At 43.6% G+C, this 23138-nt stretch overlaps 3 protein-coding genes and 1 long non-coding RNA gene across 4 annotated transcripts; 2 read left to right on the top strand and 2 right to left on the bottom strand.

Annotated features, from left to right (window-relative positions):
• Positions 1-685: 685 nt before the first annotated feature.
• Positions 686-11589, top strand: LOC133951851 (cullin-5-like). Its single transcript, XM_062386060.1, has 19 exons — positions 686-752; positions 2427-2536; positions 3985-4084; positions 4520-4696; positions 4857-4998; positions 5178-5323; positions 5426-5506; positions 5819-5912; positions 6185-6315; positions 6759-6866; positions 7218-7282; positions 7641-7773; positions 7862-7993; positions 8130-8253; positions 8372-8547; positions 9145-9306; positions 9699-9817; positions 10080-10203; positions 10319-11589. The coding sequence occupies exons 1-19, from the start codon at positions 729-731 to the stop codon at positions 10511-10513; spliced, it is 2343 nt and encodes a 780-aa protein (XP_062242044.1). The 5' UTR covers positions 686-728; the 3' UTR covers positions 10514-11589.
• On the bottom strand, positions 4123-6728 carry LOC133951852 (uncharacterized). The gene is made up of 3 exons (XR_009920501.1): positions 6599-6728; positions 4494-4993; positions 4123-4406 (listed from the first exon to the last, which is right to left on the bottom strand). It is a non-coding gene; the product is annotated as an uncharacterized LOC133951852 (long non-coding RNA).
• A 2295-nt stretch (positions 11590-13884) lies between the features above and the next one.
• dcun1d5 (DCN1, defective in cullin neddylation 1, domain containing 5 (S. cerevisiae)) lies at positions 13885-19044 on the top strand. The gene is made up of 11 exons (XM_062385341.1): positions 13885-13916; positions 14589-14736; positions 15720-15770; positions 15874-15916; positions 16026-16125; positions 17127-17292; positions 17624-17715; positions 17909-18017; positions 18196-18300; positions 18390-18492; positions 18571-19044. Exons 1-11 carry the CDS (start codon positions 13885-13887, stop codon positions 18624-18626), a joined length of 1005 nt encoding a protein of 334 aa, XP_062241325.1. The 3' UTR covers positions 18627-19044.
• Positions 19045-19857: 813 nt separating this feature from the next.
• Positions 19858-22678, bottom strand: LOC133951416 (uncharacterized). Its single transcript, XM_062385340.1, has 4 exons — positions 22604-22678; positions 21818-21981; positions 20938-21349; positions 19858-20824 (listed from the first exon to the last, which is right to left on the bottom strand). The coding sequence occupies exons 2-4, from the start codon at positions 21972-21974 to the stop codon at positions 19858-19860; spliced, it is 1536 nt and encodes a 511-aa protein (XP_062241324.1). The 5' UTR covers positions 21975-21981; positions 22604-22678.
• Between the last annotated feature and the right edge of the window lie 460 nt (positions 22679-23138).

Genomic DNA, 23138 nt, shown 5'->3' with positions numbered 1-23138 from the left:
ACTTGCAATGCAATCATTTTCATAATATTGAAGTAAAACATATGGATTCTTCATTCATTAATGATATTATTGTATTTGTGAACTTTCACTGAAGTTTTTTAAATTACATAAACATTTACATGACATTGTTCCACTAATTTCACATAGAAATAAATAAACAATATGTATTTACTCATTCATTTATTTACTCATTCAATATTTTACTGTATTATTGTTTAACAAGACACAATGACAAACAATATTTTCTGAAGGGCAGTGTAAAGCCTAATGATTATAAAATATGATGCTAATAAATATATATATGTTTATGGAAACCATCTATTTTAACGTACCAATAAGGTTGAGTCAATAATATCAGAAGAGGAGCGAACGTATAACTTAAAAATAAGAGACCTTATAAAACCTGATGCTTTAAATCAAACTGCTGTTCAAACCAGCGCAACTGATTATCATACATTTTTATTTAATAAACTATTTTTATGAGATTTTGCGGATTGTTTGATTTGATCACTGAAATATTACACAAGGATGATTAGTCTTTGTCTTTTTGTTTATATTTTATTTTCTCGGGAGCCCGGTTATAAATAATACTCTGTGTTATTATTTATTTTCATGAAGTATTCGAACGGAGTTTTTAGAGAATAAATAAAAGTCGTTGTTTCTATGACGTGATCTCGAGCTGTCACGTCGGTCTCGCGAGATTCCGCGAGATGTTAAGTTGAAGAAACATGGCGACGTCGAATTTGATAAAGGTAAGATCCACTTGAATATTTCCCATTTCCCTGGTTTATGAGCAGACTGGAGCCGCTCGGCCCCGCGCGCGGCCCCGTGTCCGGTGGAGTTGTGTGTTTCATGTGCTGTGAACAACACACATCGGTTCTAATCGTGTGAAGACGTGAAATACAAGCACGAGTAGCAGCGTCTCAAGTCACAGTTGTCACACGGTTGATTCCGGTGATTTCCCCCGCGGACCCGAACAGAACCGGTCCTCGAACCGAACCGGCTCGATCCGCTGTTCCTTCAACCCAACCCGGGAACAGCCGGTCCCCCGGTCGGCCACCTCCACCCTGGAGAACCGCTGCCGAACACGAACCGATTCAAGCCCCAATGCAGCACCGGAGACCCCGGTACGAGGGGAGACCTCACCCCGGTACCAGGGACCGGTTCTCCCGTTAGAACCAATATGATACCTCCTTCTTACTGGACCGCCCGGTGCTGGGCTGATACCAGTGGAACCACAGAGCCTCAGTCCTCCCCGACCAGAAGGGAGTTATGTTGGGTTTAATGGTTAAATACGTGTATTTCATTAAATGACCCAACACGAGACCGTTCTGGTGAAGTGTCTCTGTTCATGATTTGATCACGTGCTTGTTCCCACACACGTTTCACTGGTAATAGAGGGATTCGATCTGTTTGAAATGAAGAGAGCATAGAGCCCAGCTGCAGTCAGAGGGATGCTCATGTGTCCACGATGGGATGGAACAGGTGATGGATCAGTGCGGTCGGGCAATAAACCAACAACCTATCAAACTTTCATCTGTAAACTTCTCAATAAAGAGCAAATGCATTGTTGTAGCTCAGTGAGGAGCTGTAACTCATATCAGATCAGAATCAGAGGTGTCAAATGTTTTGCTGTTTGTCACTCTCAGAAAGAAGAGTGTAGAACCACAACCCTCACTCTGGAGCTGTGGCATTCATCTTGATGATTCTTGATTTTTATCCTGATAACAGTTTTGGCCGTATCGTCCAGCCCGTTGGATTAATATGATCATACACTAGTTTCATAGAGTCCCAGGATTGACAGGAAGCAGACTTGGTGCGGTTGAGTTCAGGTCAAGCATCATAAGAGACGACTGGTTGTGCGTCAGGATAAAGTTGTGTTGAGGTTCAGATGTGAAGATGACGATAGGGGAAGTAGGATTGTTGTGTTTTGGTCGGCGTTTGTTTGTCTGCCTGTTAATTTGCAGGATTACACAACAACTTCTGGACAGATTAGCATGAAGCTTGGAAGGAAGTGGTTTGGGTCGGTTGTTTGCCGAAACACCATCAGACATGTTTAGGGAACTGACTCTATGAGTGTGTGAAATCCGGTGCAGATTAATTGAATTTAAGACTTTTGGGCTGTGACAGAGTTATGAACTCCACTAATTTATGTTGATGTTTTCCCTTTAGCTAACTACTGTGTTAATGATTGTGGTATTATGATCCTTTACCTAATTAAAGACTTGCTTTAGCTGAGTTGAAATTGGCTAAAGTTATAAAAAGCTCTTCAATGAAAGTAAAATTTGAAAATCGAATTAACCTTCTTGATCGCAGCCCTTGGCCTGTCATCATTTATTAATTTCTTTGTTTCACTCTCTTCTTTAAGCCGTCTTTTCTCTTCATCACCTCCGCTCTCCTAACTGTTCGTCTCCTCTCTCCTGCAGAACAAGGGCTCCCTGCAGTTTGAGGACAAGTGGGAGCTGATGCGACCCATCGTTCTCAAGCTGCTCAGACAGGAGGCCGTCACCAAGCAGCAGTGGTTCGACTTGTTCTCGTAAGATCCGTCTCTTCTGTCTTCTAAATTTGGGGCTTGTGGTTTAATGTGAATACATGCTCAGCTCGAGAGGTGGTGAGGAATGAGGCATCTGGAGGGAGCCTGGAGTAGAACTGCTGCCCAGTTGAGGTGGGACTGTTGAGGTGCAAGTCCCAACCAGGAGGAGACCCCAGGATAGACCCAGAACCTGCTGGAGGGACTACGTATCCCCTTTGACCAGGCAACACCTTGGGTTCCTACAGGAAGAGCTGGAGAGTGTGGCCAGGGAGAGGATCTTCTGAAATAACCCCATTTGGCCGGCTAACCCCCGACCCAAGCCCATATAAGCGGATGACAATGGATTGAGGGTTTCAGGCAGCATCAGCTGTTGCTGCAGCTTCAGATCCTGAAGCAGCTGCGTTGGTTCTTTGAACACCGACTGGCACAACAGTCCGGCTATTTTGGTTCATTTCAGCAACACACGTGCAATAGACTTAGATTTTGGCAACAGGAGCTTCACATAATCCCCACAGTGTCAGAAACTTGTAGGTAAACATGTGTAAGTCTCAGAATGGAACGTAAGAGTGTCTCGTGTCCACAGTTAGAGCTGGAAAAGGTTTTTTGAAGTGGTCAGGGAGAGGATTTAGATGATGACTGATATTTTAGATAAGAGAACACAAGGAGGAGAGAGGAACTGGAACTTGTTTAGATTAATTATGATTTATCATCTCCTTCAAGAGCTCTGAAAATACAAGTAACTTCTGTCACCACATTACATTACATGTCATTTGGCTGACGCTTTTGTCCAGAGCGACTTACAAATAGTACACTCAACACAATGAGGGGCCATTTAGGGGTTCAGTATCTTGCAAAGGACACTTCGGCATGCAGATGGGGAAGAGTGGGGTTTGAACTGGCAACCTTCTTGTTGGAGTACGACCACTTTACCCCCTAGGCCACACCACATGGGAGTTTGAGATAAATCAAGACACATTTCAAGCCAAGTGTTTAAAGTTGGTTCCCTATGGTGGCTCCTCTGGGCATTTACGTTGTTACTCTACAAACTAAGTTGCACGGGGGAACATTTCCGTTTGTCAGTGACCTTGATGTTGAGTTGTTGACTGATGCTCCATTTCTTTCTGCTCATGCTGATATTCTGTGTCCCTCAGGTCCTTGATTCTCCATGAAAACAGCACGTTGACATTCTGAAACTATTCCAAGCCTCCAGAGTCTAAACTAGAATTAGGTTTTGTTGTCACTAAAATTTCACAGAAAGAGCTGAATCTAGAAAAAGTGTATCAGTGAGTAACAGGACCTCCCACAAACCAGCTGTTGGCATGGATGTCTTTACCAAGACCTCAGTTACATCTCCTGTAGAGTTACATAAACATCACTGTTTAATACACTATCACATTAAAAATGAACCTGAATGAACTTCAGTGACGTTCCTCTCCCCTCTCGTCTGTCAGGGATGTTCATGCTGTGTGTCTATGGGACGACAAAGGACCAGCCAAGATCCACCAGGCTCTCAAAGAGGACATCCTGGACTTCATCAAACAAGCACAAGCTGTAAGTGGTGTGGGGATATGTGCCGTCTTTGTGTTGTTATTAGTGTTTTTCTTAACATCATGATGTGAAAATGCATCAGAGGGCCCACTGTGAGAGGAGAGGAGTATCTTGTACACTTAGTATGAAACCATAGAACCACAAAGGGATGAAAAGAGATTATTTCTGAGAGGTTTATAAAAAACGGTCCAGGTTTTACCAATCAGAGCCGGAGCTTCAAGGATGAGGGACAGTTTGTTTAATGTTCACCACACGTATTTCTATACAAACTCTAAAACTCCAGCCTTAGACAAAGTGAACATTCTGCTCCACCACCACATTACCTCTGGAACGACAAAGACATGTGGAGGATTAGTTTTAGGAAACAAAAGATCAGGATGTGTAACTCTGGTTGAACTGCATCCCCTCTAACCTTTACATGCTTCCCCCCCATGGCAGCGGGTGCTGAGCCACCAGGACGACACAGCACTGCTCAAAGCTTACATCATCGAGTGGAGGAAGTTCTTCACCCAGTGCGACATCCTGCCGAAGCCCTTCTGTCAGCTGGAGATCACGCTCATGGGCAAACAGGGCAGCAACAAGAAAGCAAACATGGAGGACAGCATCGTACGCAAGGTGAGAGGAGGAGGAGGAGGAGGAGGGAAATCTCTACAGCTCTTCATGTATTAAGTGAATGGATGGTAGGAAATTGAGTGTGACGTTCTACTGAACAGCTTTGCTGCTCTTCATGCACATACTTGATACATTTTTTCTACCCCTGTTGTTTGTTTTGCAGCTGATGCTGGACACGTGGAACGAATCGATTTTTTCCAACATCAAGAGTCGCCTGCAGGACAGCGCCATGAAGTTAGTCCACGCTGAGAGGCTGGGGGAGGCCTTCGACTCCCAGCTGGTCATCGGAGTACGAGAGTCCTATGGTAAGAGGGACACAGGGACACATCAACGCTGCTATGTATGGAAAGAAACCTGAGACAAACAAACATTTACTTCTGCATTTCTGCTGTAAACATATATATAGGATGGGAACATACTACTGTCAACGTTAATTATTAAAAAACACATTTAATGGCTTCTTCTCTGCTTGTTCTCTCCCCAGTGAACCTGTGCTCGAACCCAGAGGACAAGCTGCAGATCTACAGGGACAACTTTGAGAAAGCCTACCTAGACTCCACAGAGAGGTTTTACAGAACACAGGCGCCCGCCTACCTGCAACAAAATGGCGTCCAGAACTACATGAAATATGTACGTCACAAGCATATCGACTTCTAGAGTACACGAAGGACATGGTTCTAATCTGCTGCTAACTAATACTTTGATAATAATCTGTGTTGTGTTTCCCTGCAGGCAGACGCGAAGCTGAGAGAAGAGGAGAAGAGAGCACTAAGATACCTAGAGACACGTCGAGAATGTAACTCTGTTCAAGCAGTAAGTGTCTTTGGCAGGATCGGAAATATCAACATGAGGAATTTATTTTATTTCCAGCTTGTTTTGTCAGTTATCTCCCTTGTGCCACCTGCATTTATTTTTCATGTAGAAAAATCAGTTTTCTGGCTTGTAAACTTTGATTTGATTAAGTTTTTACAATCACAAACCAACCAGGGTTTGTAAAGAGTCTCATGGACTCACATGTTATCAGGTCTGACTGCGGTTTTTAAGAATAACTGACAGAAGATTGTGACGTAGTGACATTTTTTTATTTCAGTGTTGCTCTGACAGTAAGTCTTTGTTTCCTCACAGCTTATGGAATGTTGTGTGAACGCTCTGGTGACCTCCTTCAAAGAGACCATCTTAGCTGAATGTCCGGGGATGATCAAACGCAACGAGACAGACAGTGAGTACAGCTGCTCTGTCAGCGCATCAATCACTAGTTACAGTTTTTCATCTTTATATGACAAAATGGTCAAAGGAATCGACTGAATTCTTAGCGCGCTTTTGTTTTCTTTATCGACCACTCAAAAAGACTCACAACCATTCAACCCACTCGTATCACAAACCATTCACGCACTGCTAATACAAACATCAGGGGCAATTTCTAAAGTTTTGTATTCAATCATTCTGCTTCCTGCTTTGTGTGTAACGCTGAATTTCATCCCCCTGGAGCAGAGCTGCACCTCATGTTTTCACTGATGGACAAGGTTCCCAGTGGGATCGAGCCAATGCTGAAAGACCTGGAGGATCATATCCTCAATGCTGGACTAGCAGACATGGTGGCTGCTGCAGAGACCATCACAACTGTATGTGCATCAACACACACTTATCACACACACTCTGAATGAGCTCATCTCCTCAGTCGCATGTCCAGTTTAAACTAAGGCCACTTTTTGTGTTTTAATGTTAATGTATTAATTCTAACTTCCTGCTATATTGGAATTACCTTTGGCAGCAGGATACTAAAAGTGATGAAAAGCACATTATTCATACATCATACTTAATATACAATAACAATTCCTAAAGATCTTTCTTCTTTTCCACAACTTCACATATGTCATTCACCCGATTTTCATGAAGCACACGTACAGCAGGATGTGTCTAGAGCTGGAAATCACATTTAGTTTGGGAGCAGTGATATATTGATGACTCCAGAACTCATTGAGCACATGTGGGGAACAAGATAAACAAGTTGCCGTTTGAGGGCAGCGTTTACAACATGTACAATAGTGTATGTGTGTTCATCCAGGACTCGGAGAAGTATGTGGAGCAGCTGCTGACGCTGTTCAACCGGTTCAGTAAGCTGGTGAAGGAGGCGTTTCAGGACGACCCTCGCTTCCTGACGTCCAGAGATAAGGTCAGTGGGTCACGCTGTGCAGAAGGAAGCGGAAACCTGTTAAAGATTATAAAAGTCTGTTTGATACATTAGCAGTTCATTGCACAGCTCTGCCTCAAGGCTACATTAATAAAATAGCTTTACGGTAAATTCACTAGAAACTGAATATTGTTGCAGGTTTTCAGATTTAGTTGAAACCAAACAAGAAATTGAAAGATGACATCATGGACTTTTCTGTTTTTTTTATTGACAACATGAACAAAAGCTGATAATTGACAATAAACACAAATTGGCAGCTCTAATTGTTCCTGTCTCGTGCTCCGTTAAGTCTAATGTGTTCCTCACTTTGACATGTTGTCTCTTCCCATGCAGTCGTACAAAGCTGTTGTCAATGATGCCACCATCTTCAAACTGGAGCTGCCATTGAAGCAGAAAGGGTGAGTGTGAACCGTCTGTTCTACCGTCACAGGGTTGTGCTCTGTGTGTGAAGCTGCTTTCAGACCTTCACTGTGGGGGGGCTTCATGTGAGCAGGCGTCTGAGTCAGTTGCTATGAACATGATGATCCAGAACTTTTCCTGAGGGAGCCCATGTGAGGATATAGCAGGAAAAAGTCTGTAAAGTCACAGTGAGCGGTACAAGGAGAAGATGCAGAGAATGATGGAGCAGGATGTCATGTCCGGCCTCCTGCTGCTCCAGGCGCCAAATAGGTTCCTGAAATGTTCCTGTTGTTGTAAAAGCACCTGACCGGCTGTTATCTCCACAGTATTAATGTGTGTGTTCCTCTGCTCAACCAGTGTGGGTATGAAGACTCAGCCCGAGTCAAAGTGTCCAGAGCTGCTGGCGAACTACTGTGACATGTTGCTGAGGAAAACTCCTCTCAGCAAGAAACTCGGCTCAGAGGAAATCGAGTTCAAACTCAAAGAAGTGGTTCGTCTCTGCTCTGTTTATCTGAGTTTTAGTAGAATCACTCCGAGCTGCTGTCACTTGACCCTCTCTCCTCTCCTGGTCTCTGCAGCTCTTAGTGTTGAAGTATGTCCAGAATAAAGACGTGTTCATGCGTTACCACAAAGCTCACCTGACCAGACGCCTGATTCTGGACATTTCCGCTGACAGTGAGATCGAGGAGAACATGGTGGAGTGGCTGAGGGTGAGTTGTACACGGTTACACTGCTTAGAAAAGATGATTGACTCGTTTCCCATTGCCAGAGAGGAGTTTGCTCCCCTCTTTTTTCCCAGGGTGCATCATGTCGCTATCACAAACGTGTTGTTATGTGTTTGTGCAGGAAGTCGGGATGCCTGCAGACTACGTGAATAAATTGGCCAGAATGTTTCAGGACATCAAGGTGTCAGAGGACCTCAACCAGGTCTTCAAAGAGATGCACAAACACAACAGGCTGGCACTGCCAGGTACGACACACACACACAGACACACACATCTTTACCTGACACATTGGATTTTCCTGAAGGAAGAATAAATTTGGAAGCTGCTCTTCCTCAGTGTTCTCCTCTTTGTTTCTCCCTGCAGCGGACAGCGTGAACATTAAGATCCTGAACGCTGGAGCCTGGTCCCGAAGCAGTGAGAAGGTGTTTGTGTCGCTGCCCACAGAGCTGGAGGACCTGATCCCTGAGGTGGAGGACTTCTACAAGAGGAACCACAGCGGCCGCAAACTCCACTGGCATCACCTCATGTCCAACGGCATTGTGAGTAGAGTCCTGCAGGGATCCTGCTGCCATGAGGAGCCAACAGTCAGAATTCAAAGTTAAAATAGAGTATTTTAAACTCCTGAAAAATTTAGATTTGTTCCTTTCTTCTTCAATTTCTTCTTTCTCTTTAACCTCTTATTCCCCTCGTGCAGTCGTCCTCTTCTCATCTTGATCTTCTTTTGTCTCATCTTTCCTTATAACCTCACCTTCTCTCTTCTTTTTATCTATTTTTCTGTATCTATAAAAAGGTTCATAAAGAGATGAGTGTGTACAGCCTGTTGCCGGCAGGTCTTCATGTGACAGCTCGCTGCGGATGTTCCTACTTGTTTCATTCCTCTTTTTCAAACATTGAATAAAATGGCAGAGACTGTTTTCAAGATGATTGCATCATGTCTCCTGTGAGATGTGAACAGAAAACCTTCAGATCTCTCGGATGTTTGTGTCAGATCAGCCGTAGATACAGAATATTTACTCTGATTTATTCTTTTCAGCATTTGTCAAGTTACAAAACCCACAGAGCAACATGACGCCATCAAATCAGTAAAGGACACTTCTTCACAAACTTTCCTATCGTTTCTCCTCCTCTCTGCTCAGATCACCTTTAAAAACGAGGTGGGTCAGTACGACCTGGAGGTCACGACCTTCCAGCTCGCCGTGTTGTTCGCCTGGAACCAGCGACCACGAGAGAGGATCAGCTTTGAGAACCTGAAACTGGCCACAGAGCTGCCAGACGCCGAGCTGCGACGCACCCTCTGGGTCAGACCTTTTAGAGGCTTTATTCAAATCCAACAATTATAAGTTCATTCACTGAGGTTCATTACAGTCTTTGTGAATTGTGTTTAATAAATAATTGTGCCAGTATCAATAATAAAGATCCATATCTGTATTCAGCAGATATAAACACACAAACCATCTTTAGGACTGAAACATTTTCTTATCTATAAAAACATCATGAATTATGTTTGTGCATATTTTCTTCTTAACGGCACAAATCTTTACAAGCAGAGATAGTTCAGTCCTTTCAAATGTAAACATCAGAATATCTTCAGCAGTAATGGAACTTACACGCCGGCCGTTTCTATAACTCAAGTATCGATGATATTTAGTAACTTAACATAAATCTCTTCTGCTCTTTTCTTTCTCTTCAGTCACTCGTCGCCTTCCCCAAACTGAAGAGGCAGGTGCTGTCTTACGATCCTTCAGTTAATTCTCCCAAAGACTTCACCGACAGCACCATCTTCTACGTCAACCAGGAGTTCTCCCTCATGTAAGTTCCCTCCTGGGTTTCTAGAAATACGAAATGTGTTTTTTAAAAGACATGGCAAATTACTTTTTGTTCCTAAACACTTGTTATACTGAAGAATAAGACGGTTTTAAAGTTTGTATTTAAATTTAGAAAAAGTAAATATGCATGTTCCCCAATGAGTTACCAGCATGTTGAGGTCTGTGCGTGTTGATGCCTCACCAGAAACGACTGGTCATTGATTGTCTTTGTTCTGGTTTCTGCTTTTTGTTTTTGTTTTTCTCAGCAAGAATTCCAAAGTCCAGAAGCGAGGGAAGATCAATCTGATTGGTCGCCTGCAGCTGACCACTGAGCGAATGAGAGAGGAGGAGAACGAAGGAATCGTGCAGCTCAGAATACTCCGAACTCAGGTTTGAAAATACAACACTCACATGGTCTGAAAGGATCTTTACAACACGCTGTGGCCAGAGGCGTAATGCAGCTTCTAAAGGCTTTCACAACATTCACTGTTTTTTTCCAACTCAGGAGGCCATCATCCAAATCATGAAAATGAGGAAGAGGCTCAGCAACGCTCAGCTGCAGACGGAGCTGGTGGAGATCCTGAAGAACATGTTCCTGCCCCAGAAGAAGATGATCAAGGAGCAGATTGAGTGGCTCATCGAACACAAGTACATAAAGAGGGAGGAGGCCGACATCAACACCTTCCTCTACATGGCTTAGGCTGCGATGGAGGCTGTGCTTCAGGATCTGTTTTTAACTCCTGGCCTGCGACCGGCGCTTTAGAAACCTGCAGGACGAGTTTGAAGAAGAGGAGAGGGGTGGTGATGAGGAGGGAGGGTGCTGAAGGACAAGAATAAGCCTTTTAATGTTCGTGAGATGCCAGTGTGTCATCTGGAGTCATTTTAAAGCGTAGTGTCGAGTCATCAGGCTGCGTTTGTCTCTGCCGCCCTCTAGTGTCAGATCAGAGGAGAAGGACAATGCTGGGCGCCGTCTGCCGGAACTTCAGAAGAAAATAAATATTGAGACATTTAAATGAAGTACTTCCTGCCTTACTTTCATCAGCAGCCGACTGCAGAGGAGGAGGAGGAGGAGGAGGAGCTGTGAGGAGGACACGCTGATATCAATCCTTTGCTTTCACTTGATGCCACAGCTGTCGTCTCAGCGGCAGCCATCTTGCATCCCTCCTATTATCTACGTTGGTCTTATTTTTGAACAAGGAAGCAACGAGCTGCGAGTGAAACTACTATTGAGGAGAAGTGGACACAGACTAGTTCAAACTACCGAGGAGTATTTTGCCAAATCGTGTGTGTGTGTGTGTGCGCGTGTGTGTGTGTTTGTACGTCTGGGGTTCGGGTGCATGGTGTGTCTTTTATTTGTGTATGTGTGTGCACTTTCAACAGCATGCTGCTCTATGATGTTTTTGTTTTTTTGTTCAGTGGAGAAATGACGAGCTGCCGTTAACATGCAAGTGTTTAGTTTTCATTTTGTTCGTTAACAAAATCAGGTTAAGTTGATCAAAAGATAACACCCCCGTGTGTGTGTGTGTGTGTGTGTGTGTGTGTGTGTGTGTGTGTGTGTGTGTGTGTGTGTGTGTGTGTGTGTGTGTGTGTGTGTGTGTGTGTGTGTGTGTGTGTGTGTGTGTGTGTGTGTGTGTGTGTGTGTGTGTGTGTGTGTGTGTGTGTGTGTGTGTGGGTCAGTGTGCGGGACAATTATCAAACTGCAAACTATTTATTATGTGTGTGAAAACCTGTGAGATTAAAAAGTAGCTGAATGAATCAAAGACGGACGTTACCAGTCACCAGGGTCTTCTTTTTTGTTTTATGTACGCCAGTAAAACACACACAAACACACACACACACATTGAGATTGAAGGTTGTGAATGTCGTTCTTTTCAGTTCAGTCCCAGGAAAATCGGAAGATATGTCACAAAGGATCTGGTTCAGACCTTTTTTAACTTTTCTTGATTTTATTAAGTTTGCAGGTTTGTTACAGTCGGTCGATTTCATGTGTGATTTGCAGAAGACGGACGAGAGAGTAAAATCAAGATCAAGTTTTAAAATGAGTCTGACCCTGACCTCTGACCCTGAACACACACTGCGACTCATCTCACTCACTATCTACTCCATCAGAGTTTTACTCTTCATCTTTGATTTTTCTTTTGCGTTACAATTTAAAAAGAAAATTTAGCAATTTTTGTGATTTTTGTAACATTGCTGACGAATAAGATTTGACAACAAATCCCTCAAAGGTCTGAAAAGTTTTGCTGCTCGTTTGAAACTTGATCATTAATGTGACAAATAACCTTTAGATATTTTGCTGCAGGAGCAAAACATAATTTACATTATTTTAAGTTTTTCTCACAGTTTCTTATAATTTGTCAGAGATACGATTTTTTTATTATATAGTCGGACAACATGTGATGTTGACGGATGGAATCACTCTTGAAAAATATTTAAAAATATGTTAAAGCAGCTGAAATAATCTCAACATTGATTTTCACATCCTGATTCATATCGCTGCATTTTTTTAGACATTTCCTATATTTCATCATTTAGCGATTGACACTCACAGTGGATCTTGGATCTTTTCGGTGTGAAAAACTCTCCTGAGTGAAACCAGTGTCATCAGTTGCATTGATGTCTGAGGTTTGCTGTCATAACATTTCAATCATGAGGAAACATTTATTTAAAAATCTCGTTATTTCTGTGAGCTTTTGTTGTTCTGCTCAGACTCTGGATTTCCTGTTAAACTTGATGATGAAATCTATGAGCAGGAAACAGAACCGTGAATGTGTGTGTGTGTGAGTGGGGGGGGGGGGTCTTTATTTATTCTATATTTATGAAGAATGTTCTTCAGCATGTGGGTTGAAAGGTTTTTGTTTTGTTGTTGAAAGATGATTTCTCATCGTTCACATCCACAGTGTTTATTTACTGCAGGTCTCAGTTTAAGTCACAGAAAAGAAACTTTGATCGAATTTTATCTCCCTAAACTACTTTCACTTCAAAGATTAGATTCTTAGCTGCAGTTTGTCAAATTGCTGGAAGCACCTCCAGGTTCACTCAGACCCACAGAAGCTTATTAATATTATTTCTGAACATCATTCACAATGTTTGAATCAACCACAGTGAAGCCCAGAGTTATTAGGATTCATGAGCTTGTTTACAACAGTTTGTCAGATCTTTCAATTTAATTTACTCTTTTTGTCAAAGTTAAAAAATACTTTTTTCCCAATACTCAAAACAGACACTCGGTTTAGAACAATCGGACAGAACAAAACTCAAACTGTCTTTTTTGGCAACATGTGTAAATGAAACAATGTTCTGTTCCTGAGGTTGTGTTTAAAAGTTATGTTGTACATTATATTCTGATCTATCCCTATTCAAACACATTACGGGGGCAGAATATTAGGAACACCTCTGAACCTAATGCAACATAATGGGGGTAAATTGACCTGCAGCTTTGTGTGATGACAAAACTTGAACTAAACACAATCAGTCACGACCTGCACCAGCTGAGAGTACGACACTACATCGTGTAAAGACATTCAACTTTGTGCTGTTGGAGTCGGGGGGGGGGGGGGTTGTGAGTGGTTCAGATACTTTCATGTGCTGCATTTGGTTTTGCCTGTTTCAAATATTTTTAAAAGTTGAATAATCCATTTCCTGGGAAAAATAAATACAAATCTAAACAAAAATAGTTTTCTTTTCCTTCTTCCCATTCCTATACACAGATGACAAATAATTCAATTTTTTTCATTATTTCAATTATTGATTAAAGTGATTAAAGCTGATTTGTAGAAAATATCCTGCAGCTCTGTATCCCTAATTGATTAGTTAAAAATTGAAAGGAGAATTCTCCCAATTATTCATGAATGGCTCATCCCTTAAAACACTTCCCTCAGGAGCTCTTCAAACTTTAGAGAAATAATAATGTGACCAACAAAGTGATCATTATCAATGTTCAGTGATGTAAAAATTTAGATTTTTATGTATTCTTTGGCCACATGTCCGAGCCGCAGTTCATCACCAGAAAGTGGAATCGAACACAGATGACACAAATACATTTGTGGTTCCCAGAGGATAAACCCCCTCATGCCTCATGTCCTGCAGCTGAAGTGTTTCCAGTGAGGTCCCTGAAGTAGACTTAAAAAGATGGTTCACCCCAAATTTAAATTCACTCATCTACTCACCACCATGTGGATGGAGGGGGGGGGGGGGGGGGGGGGAGTCCACAACACCCTTCTGGAGATTCAGGGTAAAACCTTGTTGCAGCAGAATCCTTTACAATGTAAATTCGGTTCGATTCTTCAAACGTGTTCAACCTGAATGTTGTGTGTGATCGTCCGCTGGAGCCACGTTCACTTTGAACTTACTGGGAGTTCTCACTGGTCTGGTCTCGTCCCCCCATGGGCGAGGGCTAGTGGCTCCAGACAGGACCACAGGTCACTATTGACTTCACACTGGATCAGGTTGACCCCTGAGACTGCGACACGTCACCCCCCTCCAGTGGTGGGCGGGTAGTGAGGCCAAGGTGGACTATCCCTTTAACAGCTGAGGTTCGAGTCCAGGGACAACACGTGAGAGCCAAAAACACCGGATTGCTCCTTAAAAAAACAACAACGCTTCACTGTCTTTGCTCTGGCGGGGGGGGCGCCCTTTATTCATCTGTTTTTAACAGGGTTTTCAGTAGTTGTTTTATCAAATTTAATAATATAAGACACAGTGGTTGTTTCCTTTATCTATCGTTGTAAAAACCCTAACCCTAAATATATACATGTCCGAACATTTTGCTCTAGACTCGAACATTTGTTCTTCATCACACCCCCCATAAAGAGATGGTATAGTCCACTCCCCCGGAAACGCCGGCGACAACTGAGCTCCCGGAGAAGAAGAAGCAGGTGGAGCTGGATCCTCAGAGAGAAGAAGGAGAAGAAAGAGAAGAAAGTGAGTGATGAGAGGAGGTGAAGCTTCTTCACCTGGCGTCTGTGATCCAGACCAACCGACCGTCCGTCTGTTATCCGGTGTGCTCGAGCCTCAGCTGCTGTTGACACACGAGCTAACGTTAGCATCGTAGCTCTGACGCCCGCCGACACAGCAAACAAAAGAAGCGTCCCGGCAGAGAAGGGACCGGATTCAAACCAGCAACCTGCAGATTACCTGCTGGTTAAAGTTTCCCTGACGGATAATCCACCAGCAGCCGCGAGATCTGACCACGATGTGGGAAAGACGTCATGCTAGCCTCGTTAGCCTCGTTCAGCTAGCATCAACGCATCAGTCTCAGCTGATTGAGTCACAACTGAAACCAGTGATCAGACACTGAGTGGGAGTATTTATGATTAGTATTACTATTATTATGAGTATTACTATTATTCCAGTACTTAGTGTATGTGACTAATGTTTAAATCCATAATGTCTACTGGTTTCCACTGTTCGACCAGGTCTGTGTATTTCTGTTTATTTTATAGGGAGGCGACATGTTTTATTTATTTAAATGTTTTATGTAATCGTGCAGTCACATTGAGATCCGGCCTGAGAACCAGAAACATTCACAAGCAGCAACAAAACAACACAGGAAACATAAATCAATTAAAACCGATCACAAGATTCAAATAAACCATCACAGAGTAAAGATGTAAACTCTCCAAATGGAAAACAACACTTTAGTCTGAGGGAAGTGAATCTTTCCATTCAATGTTCGTTATGTGACTGAATCCAGTTCGGTCTAAAGTGAAGTAGCTTCCGGATCTCGTGCTGTTTGTGTCTCCTCAACGGACTCAGAACAGATTTAAAACTCGTTAAAGCAGCTGAAAACAACAATGGTTTATTTTGATCTATCTATTTATCTTGTTTGTTTGTTTACCTAACTATCTGTCTATGTATTAATCTCTCTGATGTTCTGCTTGTCTTGATTCTATGTCTCCTCGTAGGAAAACCCTTCTCCAGCTGAAACCACAGCAACAGACACACTGGACAAGTTTGTATGTAGTTGTTTATTATTAATCCAGCATTTAAACAAACCCATGTCTTAATATTAATGTTAATTTCATCATTTAACTGAGGACCTTATTTCTTCTATCGCAGAATCTCTTCGAGTTGAATGGACAAGGAAGCCAGAAATACACAGGTACGGGTTTTATCCACCACATGTAGTCGTTGTCCACATGATCGATGGCTGGCTGCTGGACGTTATGTCACGACCCTCTTACAACATGTGATTTACTTCCTGTGTGTAGCCCAGCTAGTGAAGCCTGTTAAAGGCTCAGTGATGCCTGTGAAGAAGAAGAGAAAACTCCCTGGTGCAGATGATCATGAGCACAAGTGTAAAATCACAAGGTGAACACAACACACACACACACTGTCTTGTATGGTCGTCTGTCTGCATTGCATCAACTCTCCTCTCAGGGAGTTGCAACAGGTTCTGCAACGCATTCCTTTGCCTGGGGTCTGGAGCTCATGGGGGTCTCATGAACAGCTGATCAGAAGCCCCTTCAAGTTTGAGTTCCTTTAGCTTGGGTCTCACAAAGTCCCTTGAAAGGCTCCTGCCTCCACTCTGAACTGTTCTCACCTCTGTCTGGGGGTGAGACCCAGGCTGGGTCCTGGGTTCGTTTCCCATCTTGTACGTCCAACACTCAGTGAGAATCTGCTGAGTAAGAGGCTCTTTGCTGAGAGGACGACCTCTGGCTGAACCTGCAGCGCCTGAAAAGGTCGGGCAGGGTTGTCTTTCACCTGAACCCCCCCACCCTTCTCATTTCCCTCCGCTGTGTGCTGAGGGAATGTGAGGAGATGCATGTGGACCCTTTTAAAGTTGCACTCAGAAGCACATCCAGCTTCACGTGTGATTCCCGTTATTTTTACTCACTTGGAAAACACAGCACTCTTGATACTTGTCATCTTACCCAGCGCTGCCTCAGACCACAGCAGGACGTGTCTAAACAGTCAGTTTATTAGGAACACCTAGATTTGGATACTGAACTATCACAATGAAGTTCAACAGAAACACTTCTCTGATAGTTTGATCTAAACATGAACGTGATTAAACTCTTAAAGACTTTTCTGTGAAACCAACAGAAGAAGAAATTGGACCTTCTTCCAAATGAAAAGTAGAATTATGAAATTTTAAGATTTGCATCCACAGCTTCACTTGGTGTGTTGTGATCCGCAGCATCTGCCTCAACCAGTAACTAGTGTTTGAGTATCTGCTGTCGTCAAAACCCACAGGTCCCTCTCTGTGTGTAGCTGCTTTTTACATTGACCTTATGTGTTGAGTCTGCGTCGCCTCTGCATGATGATGTCTCTTCATCGTCTCTTCATGGTATTTTAAAACTTTGTTGCAGTTTCACTCGACCTCAGATCCGCGGAGCGAGGCCGATCAGCAGCGACAAGCTATTCTCCAGCAGGAAGTGCTTGGCCTGGTTCCACAAGTACGCTGGAGCCGACAAGGTGGTGGATCCAGAGGCCATGGAGAGGTTCTGTGAAGACATCGGTGTGGAACCAGAGAATGTGAGTCGCCTTGGGTCCCACTGAGGAATCACAGCGACCATTAACCCAGAAATAAAAACACCATTGATATCTGAAGCTTCCTGTTCTGACTCTCAGCAGAGCGAGTGTAACGACTCCCCGTAAAACGTGTGAAGCTGCTGTTTAATGACACATTTGCAAACTTAGTCAAATATAAATGTTGGCAGCTGCACTTTGCAGATTTTAGTTAATATTTGGATAAAGAAATGTTTAATCTATAAGCAAACAACTTTAGTAACTATTTACCGACCGTGTACATGCAAAAGTATGAAGCTGAAGTTTCATGAGGATTCTTTGTCTCTTTGTGTTTCAGATTGTCATGTTAGTTTTAGCCTGGCATCTAGAAGCAGCTCATATGGGATTCTTCACAAAAGAAGAGTGGCTCAGGGGAATGACAGTATTACAGTAAGAACACTTGTATTTTAAATGTAAACATGAATTTGATTTTGAGCAACTGAAACTCACAGACCTACAGATGAGATGTATCTTGTCTGCTCAGGTGTCTCACCTCTGTCTGTAGTTGTCAGTGACCTGAAGGAAAAACCCTTGAAGTGCGTGTATTTTACAATGTGTCTTTTGTCTCCCCCCCGTCCTGCAGGTGTGACTGCACAGAGAGGTTACAGAGTAAACTGGATTACATGCGCGGTGAGCTCAACGATTCTGTCCTCTTCAAAAACATCTACAGATACGCCTTCGACTTCTCCAGAGTGAGTTGGTTCTCTTGGTTTTGATTGTCATCACTCTGCAGTGACCCAGTAACTCTGCTTATTAAGTACATTCCTTGAAAGTCTTCACTACACAGACGGGGATGTTGAGCTACATATTGATTGGTTGGTTGAGGTGGAGATCTGTGATGACTCTGGTCCTCCATGTCTTTGTGATCAGGACAGAGACCAGAGGAGTCTGGACATGGACACAGCAAAGTCTATGCTGGCTTTACTGCTGGGGAGAACATGGCCCCTGTTCCCCATCTTCCACCAGTTCCTGGAGGTAAAAGCAGAGAACACTCTTCCTTTCCTCAATCTTCCCATCGCTGTGTTGCTTCCTCACGCCCTCCCCCTCATTCTCCTCCCCCACAGCAGTCCAAGTACAAGGGGATGAATAAGGACCAGTGGTACAACGTCCTGGAGTTCAGCAGAACCATCAACACAGACCTCAGTAACTACGATGAAGATGGAGCTTGTGAGTAAACCAACCAGACACATTCCAGAGTTCATGTCTGGAACCAGCTTGTTTTAACTGAACTGGTTTTGTTCTCAGGGCCAGTGCTGCTAGATGAGTTTGTGGAATGGCAGAAAACTTGGTCAGCATCGTAGCAACAACAACCGGACACCAAAAAGGAGGAAGAGGGAGAAAAAACACAAACCACAAACGCAGGAGGAATCTATTGTGAAAAGAAAAACAGCTGAACTCACACACACACACAGACACACACAGACACACACATGGACTGGAGAATCATCGCTGTGGACTCTGGGTACAGTCACATCCCATCAGAGATCGTCTCTGTTCATCATCAGCCAACTGTTGTCAAGAGGCCTTTCTCTCAGAGAGTAGACTTTTTTTAAATAGGGTTAATTTGGAATAAAGAAACTGAACTAAGAAAACACACAAACCAAAAAAAGAACTGAGACAAGGGATGTGGAATTTGTTTTCTTGATAATTATTTTTTCCCCATTTTGTGTATTGTTGATAGATGTTTTCACAGTAATAAAAAAGGAAATTAAAATGTGACGAGCTGCTTCTTGATAATTACCACAAACTAAAGGCTTCATTCACCAAACAGCTGAAGAAGACGTCTCAGGGTTCGGTCTGTACAATAAAGAAAGATGGACGACATGACTGCTCCCAAAAGTGAAGTGTCTTGTTCGCCCCCTGGTGGCTGGCTAGAGGACAGGTCATAAACCCTGTCTCCTGATGTTAGTTGATTTGACATGAAACAAACTACAAAGTCAAAGTAGACATCAAATCCATTTTTCTGACAGGTTCTGTCAGTTTAGGTCTCATACTGTTTGTTCAACTATTCATGTTTATGATAGTTTGGTTTTGATTTAATTATTTTATAAAATCAACGGGCTGAGACATGATTGACAGCTGAGGCTCTTGATTGATGGAGTGTGTGTGTGTGTATTGGATAGACAGAGTTAGGAGCAGACATTTAAAGGGAATATGTTTTTATTTCTCATGAATATTCCATCTCAAGATCGCCTTGTGGTAATTTCTTAAGATTCTGGACTCAAAGATGAACAGATTGGAATTTGGAGGTCAAAGGTCAAGTTCAGAGTGACCTTACGAAGCCCTGGTTTGGCTCGTGAACATTCACCGTCCACATCTTCAAGAGGATTTCAGAATTTGGCTCAACTTTTCACAAATGCTCGAAGATGAGCTATAGTTGAAAAGTAACTTGCATCAGATAAAACTGATTTCACAAACAACTAGATAATCATACGTCATTTAAACCACATGAAAATATTAAAGTCCACGTTTAGTTTATTTTCAGTTTTGTGGCTGAGTGTAGAAAAATCCTTTATACAATATAATTCATAGTCATATTTCCATGTGGAAGTGTGGCCTCTCCCCCTCCCCCCTCGTCTCCCCCCCGTCCAGCGGCCCTGCTGAGGCGGCGGCCATGATTGCGTTGAGGCGTGTCAGAGAGAGGGAGCGCTGCTTCAGCCTGGGGGCGGGGACTGGCTCATCGGGGGCGGGGTCAGGCAGGTGGCCGTATCGATGGCCGTCCTCGTCGTACTGGTAAAGACGAATGATGCGGCTGCGACGGGCCGAACAGGGCGGGGAGGACAAAGCTTCTCCTCCTCCTCCTCCTCCTCCTCCTCCTCCTCCCATGATGCCTCCTTGCGTCTCTGATGTTTTCCTGTTCAGCTTCTCATCTTCTGTTTCTGATTGTTGAGAAATGTCTTTGTCCATTTCTCCTTCAGCTCCCTCTGTCTCATCATTCTCTTTCTCCCTGTTCCCTTCCACCTCCTGCTCACTTCCTCTCCTCTCTTCATCCTCCCTCCTGCTATTCTCCCTCTCACCTGCATCCTTCTCCTCCTCCTCCCTGCTCCCTCCATCTCTCTCTTCTCCATTGTCACTGTACTTGACTTCATCTGTTTCACTTTGACTTCCTCCATGGTCTCCTAATTGATAAAGAACAGTGACTTCTCTTTCCTCGTCCTTCTTTCCTGCTTTATTTTCCCCCAGACTTCTTCCTGCCTTGTCCTCCTCCTCCTGCTCCACCTCCTCCTCCGGCTCCTCCTGCTCCTCCATGCCTCTCTTCTCCTCCTTCATGTTGTCACATCCCTCCAGGTAGGTGGTGATGTCTTGCTGCTCCTCTCGTTTCAGCCTGAAGCTCCTCTGGGGTTTGACAGGAGGAGATGAGTGTGTTGTTGAAGTTGTCGTCTCCGTGGCCTCGTTGTCGTACATGGATGTTAGTGTGTTCATGGAAAGCTCAGGGTCACGGTGTGGCACGGCGGGGGGGCGTAGTGATCGCAGCTTTGCAGGGATCGCCCCCAGACACCTGAGAGGAAAAATGTAGATTAGATTTATTATTCACACAATTATTCCATCTTTACATCTGCAAAATGATTGAACAGAGAGCGTTTGAATCCCTGTGTGAAGCACCTGAAGTACCTGAGAACATGAGCTCTGCTCAGAGCTCCAGCGCTGAATCCCAACACGAAGGTCAGCAGCACCGACGCTGCCACAGCTCCTGCCAGCTCTCCATCTGAAACCCCCCCCGGCTTCTCCTCCTCTTCAGACGCAGCGCTCCTCCTGATCCTGAGCGTCCTGCAGCTGCTGTCCTGGTCCTGGCTCTCATGTTCCTGGTTCTCCTGATGGTGAGAACCAACGTGGAGCTCGTACGGCCACAGTGTGGTTCCCTCTGTGTGCTGCAGGAGGCAGTAGTACAGGCCGCTGTGGAGGCTGCTGCTGTTGGCCACAACCAGGCTCCCGTCCGGGTGCATGAACACAGGATCCAGTTCACTGGGAGGTCCAGGGGCCCGCAGGTCTCCAAAGGGGGTGTGCCAGTACTGGACCACACCTGCTAGAGGAGGCGACGACAGGTGAGATGTTAGAGCTGCAGGTGGAGCTCTGAACCAGAGGCTGTATATAAAGATGAACAGCTACACTTTCTCCCACTGTACAGAAGTGAAGCCAGAATATCTGATATGCAAACGCATTGAATTGATCCAACCACCAGGGGGCGATCAAGATGCTTTGGCTTCACTTTTGTGGAGTTGCCATGTCGTCCATCTTGGTCCTCTCCCAGTTTTCCATGTGGATTAATCTGCTACTAAACATTTCCCTTATGAATGCCCAGTTTACTTCTGTTTTAGAAACACAACAAAACCTTTTTCTGTATTCTTTTAGGTGCTTTATTAGTATTTAGTGAAACTCTGAGTCAAACCTTTTAAATATTAGATGTTTAATCATCACAAATAAAATAAAGGATGTCTCAGTGAACTGCTCAGATTTGGAGGCAGAGCTCTTTATGTCCATGTTGATAACTGACCTGTGTTTCCTCCGTGTCCACAGTTTAAAGTCAGCTCCAGCTCTGGATGACCTTTGACCCTGCAGGTTGCAGCGACGGTCAGGGGCCCTCGGTCTGCCGCTGCCGGACTCGCTGAGGCAGCAAGAAGAGCCGTGACAGCTAACCAGCTCGCTAACATCTTCAATCTGCAGAGGGAAGGACGACTCAGGGTTTACTAATGATGAAGCTGTTTAAAAGACAAACTGTTTGACTTTAACTCTGTGACCTGTTTGTAAAAATTAAACTGATTCTGATCTGCAGCTGTTGAGTTTCATGTGCATAGAGATGTATAAACTTTTTTAATCACCTTAGTTAAGTACCTTTAACTAAGTACCTTTAACTAAGTACCTTTAACTCAGCTAGTTTAGAAACTCCAAGCACATACCATCATTGTATTGTATTTTATTATTTGATACATTTCTTTCTATTTTATTCCTTTTATTATACTCTTTCAATTTGTTGTTTTTTATTTCTGCACAGATTTAACCTTTTTGTCTCTTGACCTCTTTTTGAATCTTTTGCTTGAAAGTTGCTGTAAACTGTGTTTCAGGTTTTAAATGGATTTCTTTACATTGTGTCTTTATTGTTTCTAATGTCCTGGTTCAGCAGCTTGAATCTGCATCTGTTTATGAAATGTGCTTAATAATTAAAACGTTTTTGAACAAAACAAACAAAAAAGCCTTCAACTCTACTTAAAAAAAAAGTTTCAGAGAAGTGATGAGTGAATCAGAGCATGAGATGTGAATCGATCATCTGTGTGGTAGTTACCTGATGTGACGGAGGATTTCTCTGACCCGATGCCGTGTTGTTCTTCTCTGGTGTGAACACAGATGAGCGTGTCGGTGTCAGTCGCCTCTGGCAAAGTGTAAAGTGCAGTTTCTCACATGACACAGTGGATGTCGTCTCCTGTGATGATGTTAAAGATTAATCACATCTCAGACACAAGCAGCTTCCTGGGAAACGCTTGTAACACTTGTTTCAGGCTGAATGAAGTGGAACCTGATGAACTGAGGTCGGACCAGTGATCTCAGTCAGTGGAAAGGACTCTGAGCGTCTCTGTTAAAGCAACATTAGTCATCTGAGGCACTGCCCTCTAGTGGTGACTCACAGGAACTGCCAAGATATGAGCTTAATTTGCATCCAACCACCTGTTCTGCAGAATCATTGAACACAGAGGTTTTCATTTGTCTCGTGTGTAACTGATCAGTTTCTCTTTTGATCTGCACACGTTCATGTTGATGTGACTGATATTTCTGCATTAAAACCAGGAGAGCAGGGATTCGTGCAAAAATAAGGTTTTATT

The sequence above is a fragment of the Platichthys flesus genome, chromosome 4 (genome assembly GCF_949316205.1).
Source record: "Platichthys flesus chromosome 4, fPlaFle2.1, whole genome shotgun sequence".
NCBI lineage: Eukaryota > Metazoa > Chordata > Actinopteri > Pleuronectiformes > Pleuronectidae > Platichthys > Platichthys flesus.
This window is presented reverse-complemented; position numbering and strand designations above follow the sequence as displayed.

Bases quoted from the DNA above. Each gene is read 5' to 3' on its own strand.
- LOC133951851 (XM_062386060.1), top strand. From the start codon at position 729: ATGGCGACGTCGAATTTGATAAAG. The intron at 6,867-7,217 runs GTCAGTGGGTCA...CTTCCCATGCAG, and splicing joins TCCTGACGTCCAGAGATAAG to TCGTACAAAGCTGTTGTCAA. The intron at 10,204-10,318 runs GTTTGAAAATAC...TTTCCAACTCAG, and splicing joins TCAGAATACTCCGAACTCAG to GAGGCCATCATCCAAATCAT.
- dcun1d5 (XM_062385341.1), top strand. From the start codon at position 13,885: ATGCCTCATGTCCTGCAGCTGAAGTGTTTCCA. The intron at 15,771-15,873 runs GTATGTAGTTGT...CTTCTATCGCAG, and splicing joins CAGACACACTGGACAAGTTT to AATCTCTTCGAGTTGAATGG. The intron at 18,493-18,570 runs GTGAGTAAACCA...TTTTGTTCTCAG, and splicing joins CTACGATGAAGATGGAGCTT to GGCCAGTGCTGCTAGATGAG.
- LOC133951416 (XM_062385340.1), bottom strand. From the start codon at position 21,974: ATGTTAGCGAGCTGGTTAGCTGTCACGGCTCTTCTTGCTGCCTCAGCG. The intron at 21,350-21,817 runs GTCAGTTATCAA...CGCCTCCTCTAG, and splicing joins TGGACACGGAGGAAACACAG to CAGGTGTGGTCCAGTACTGG. The intron at 20,825-20,937 runs GTACTTCAGGTG...TTTTCCTCTCAG, and splicing joins AGCAGAGCTCATGTTCTCAG to GTGTCTGGGGGCGATCCCTG.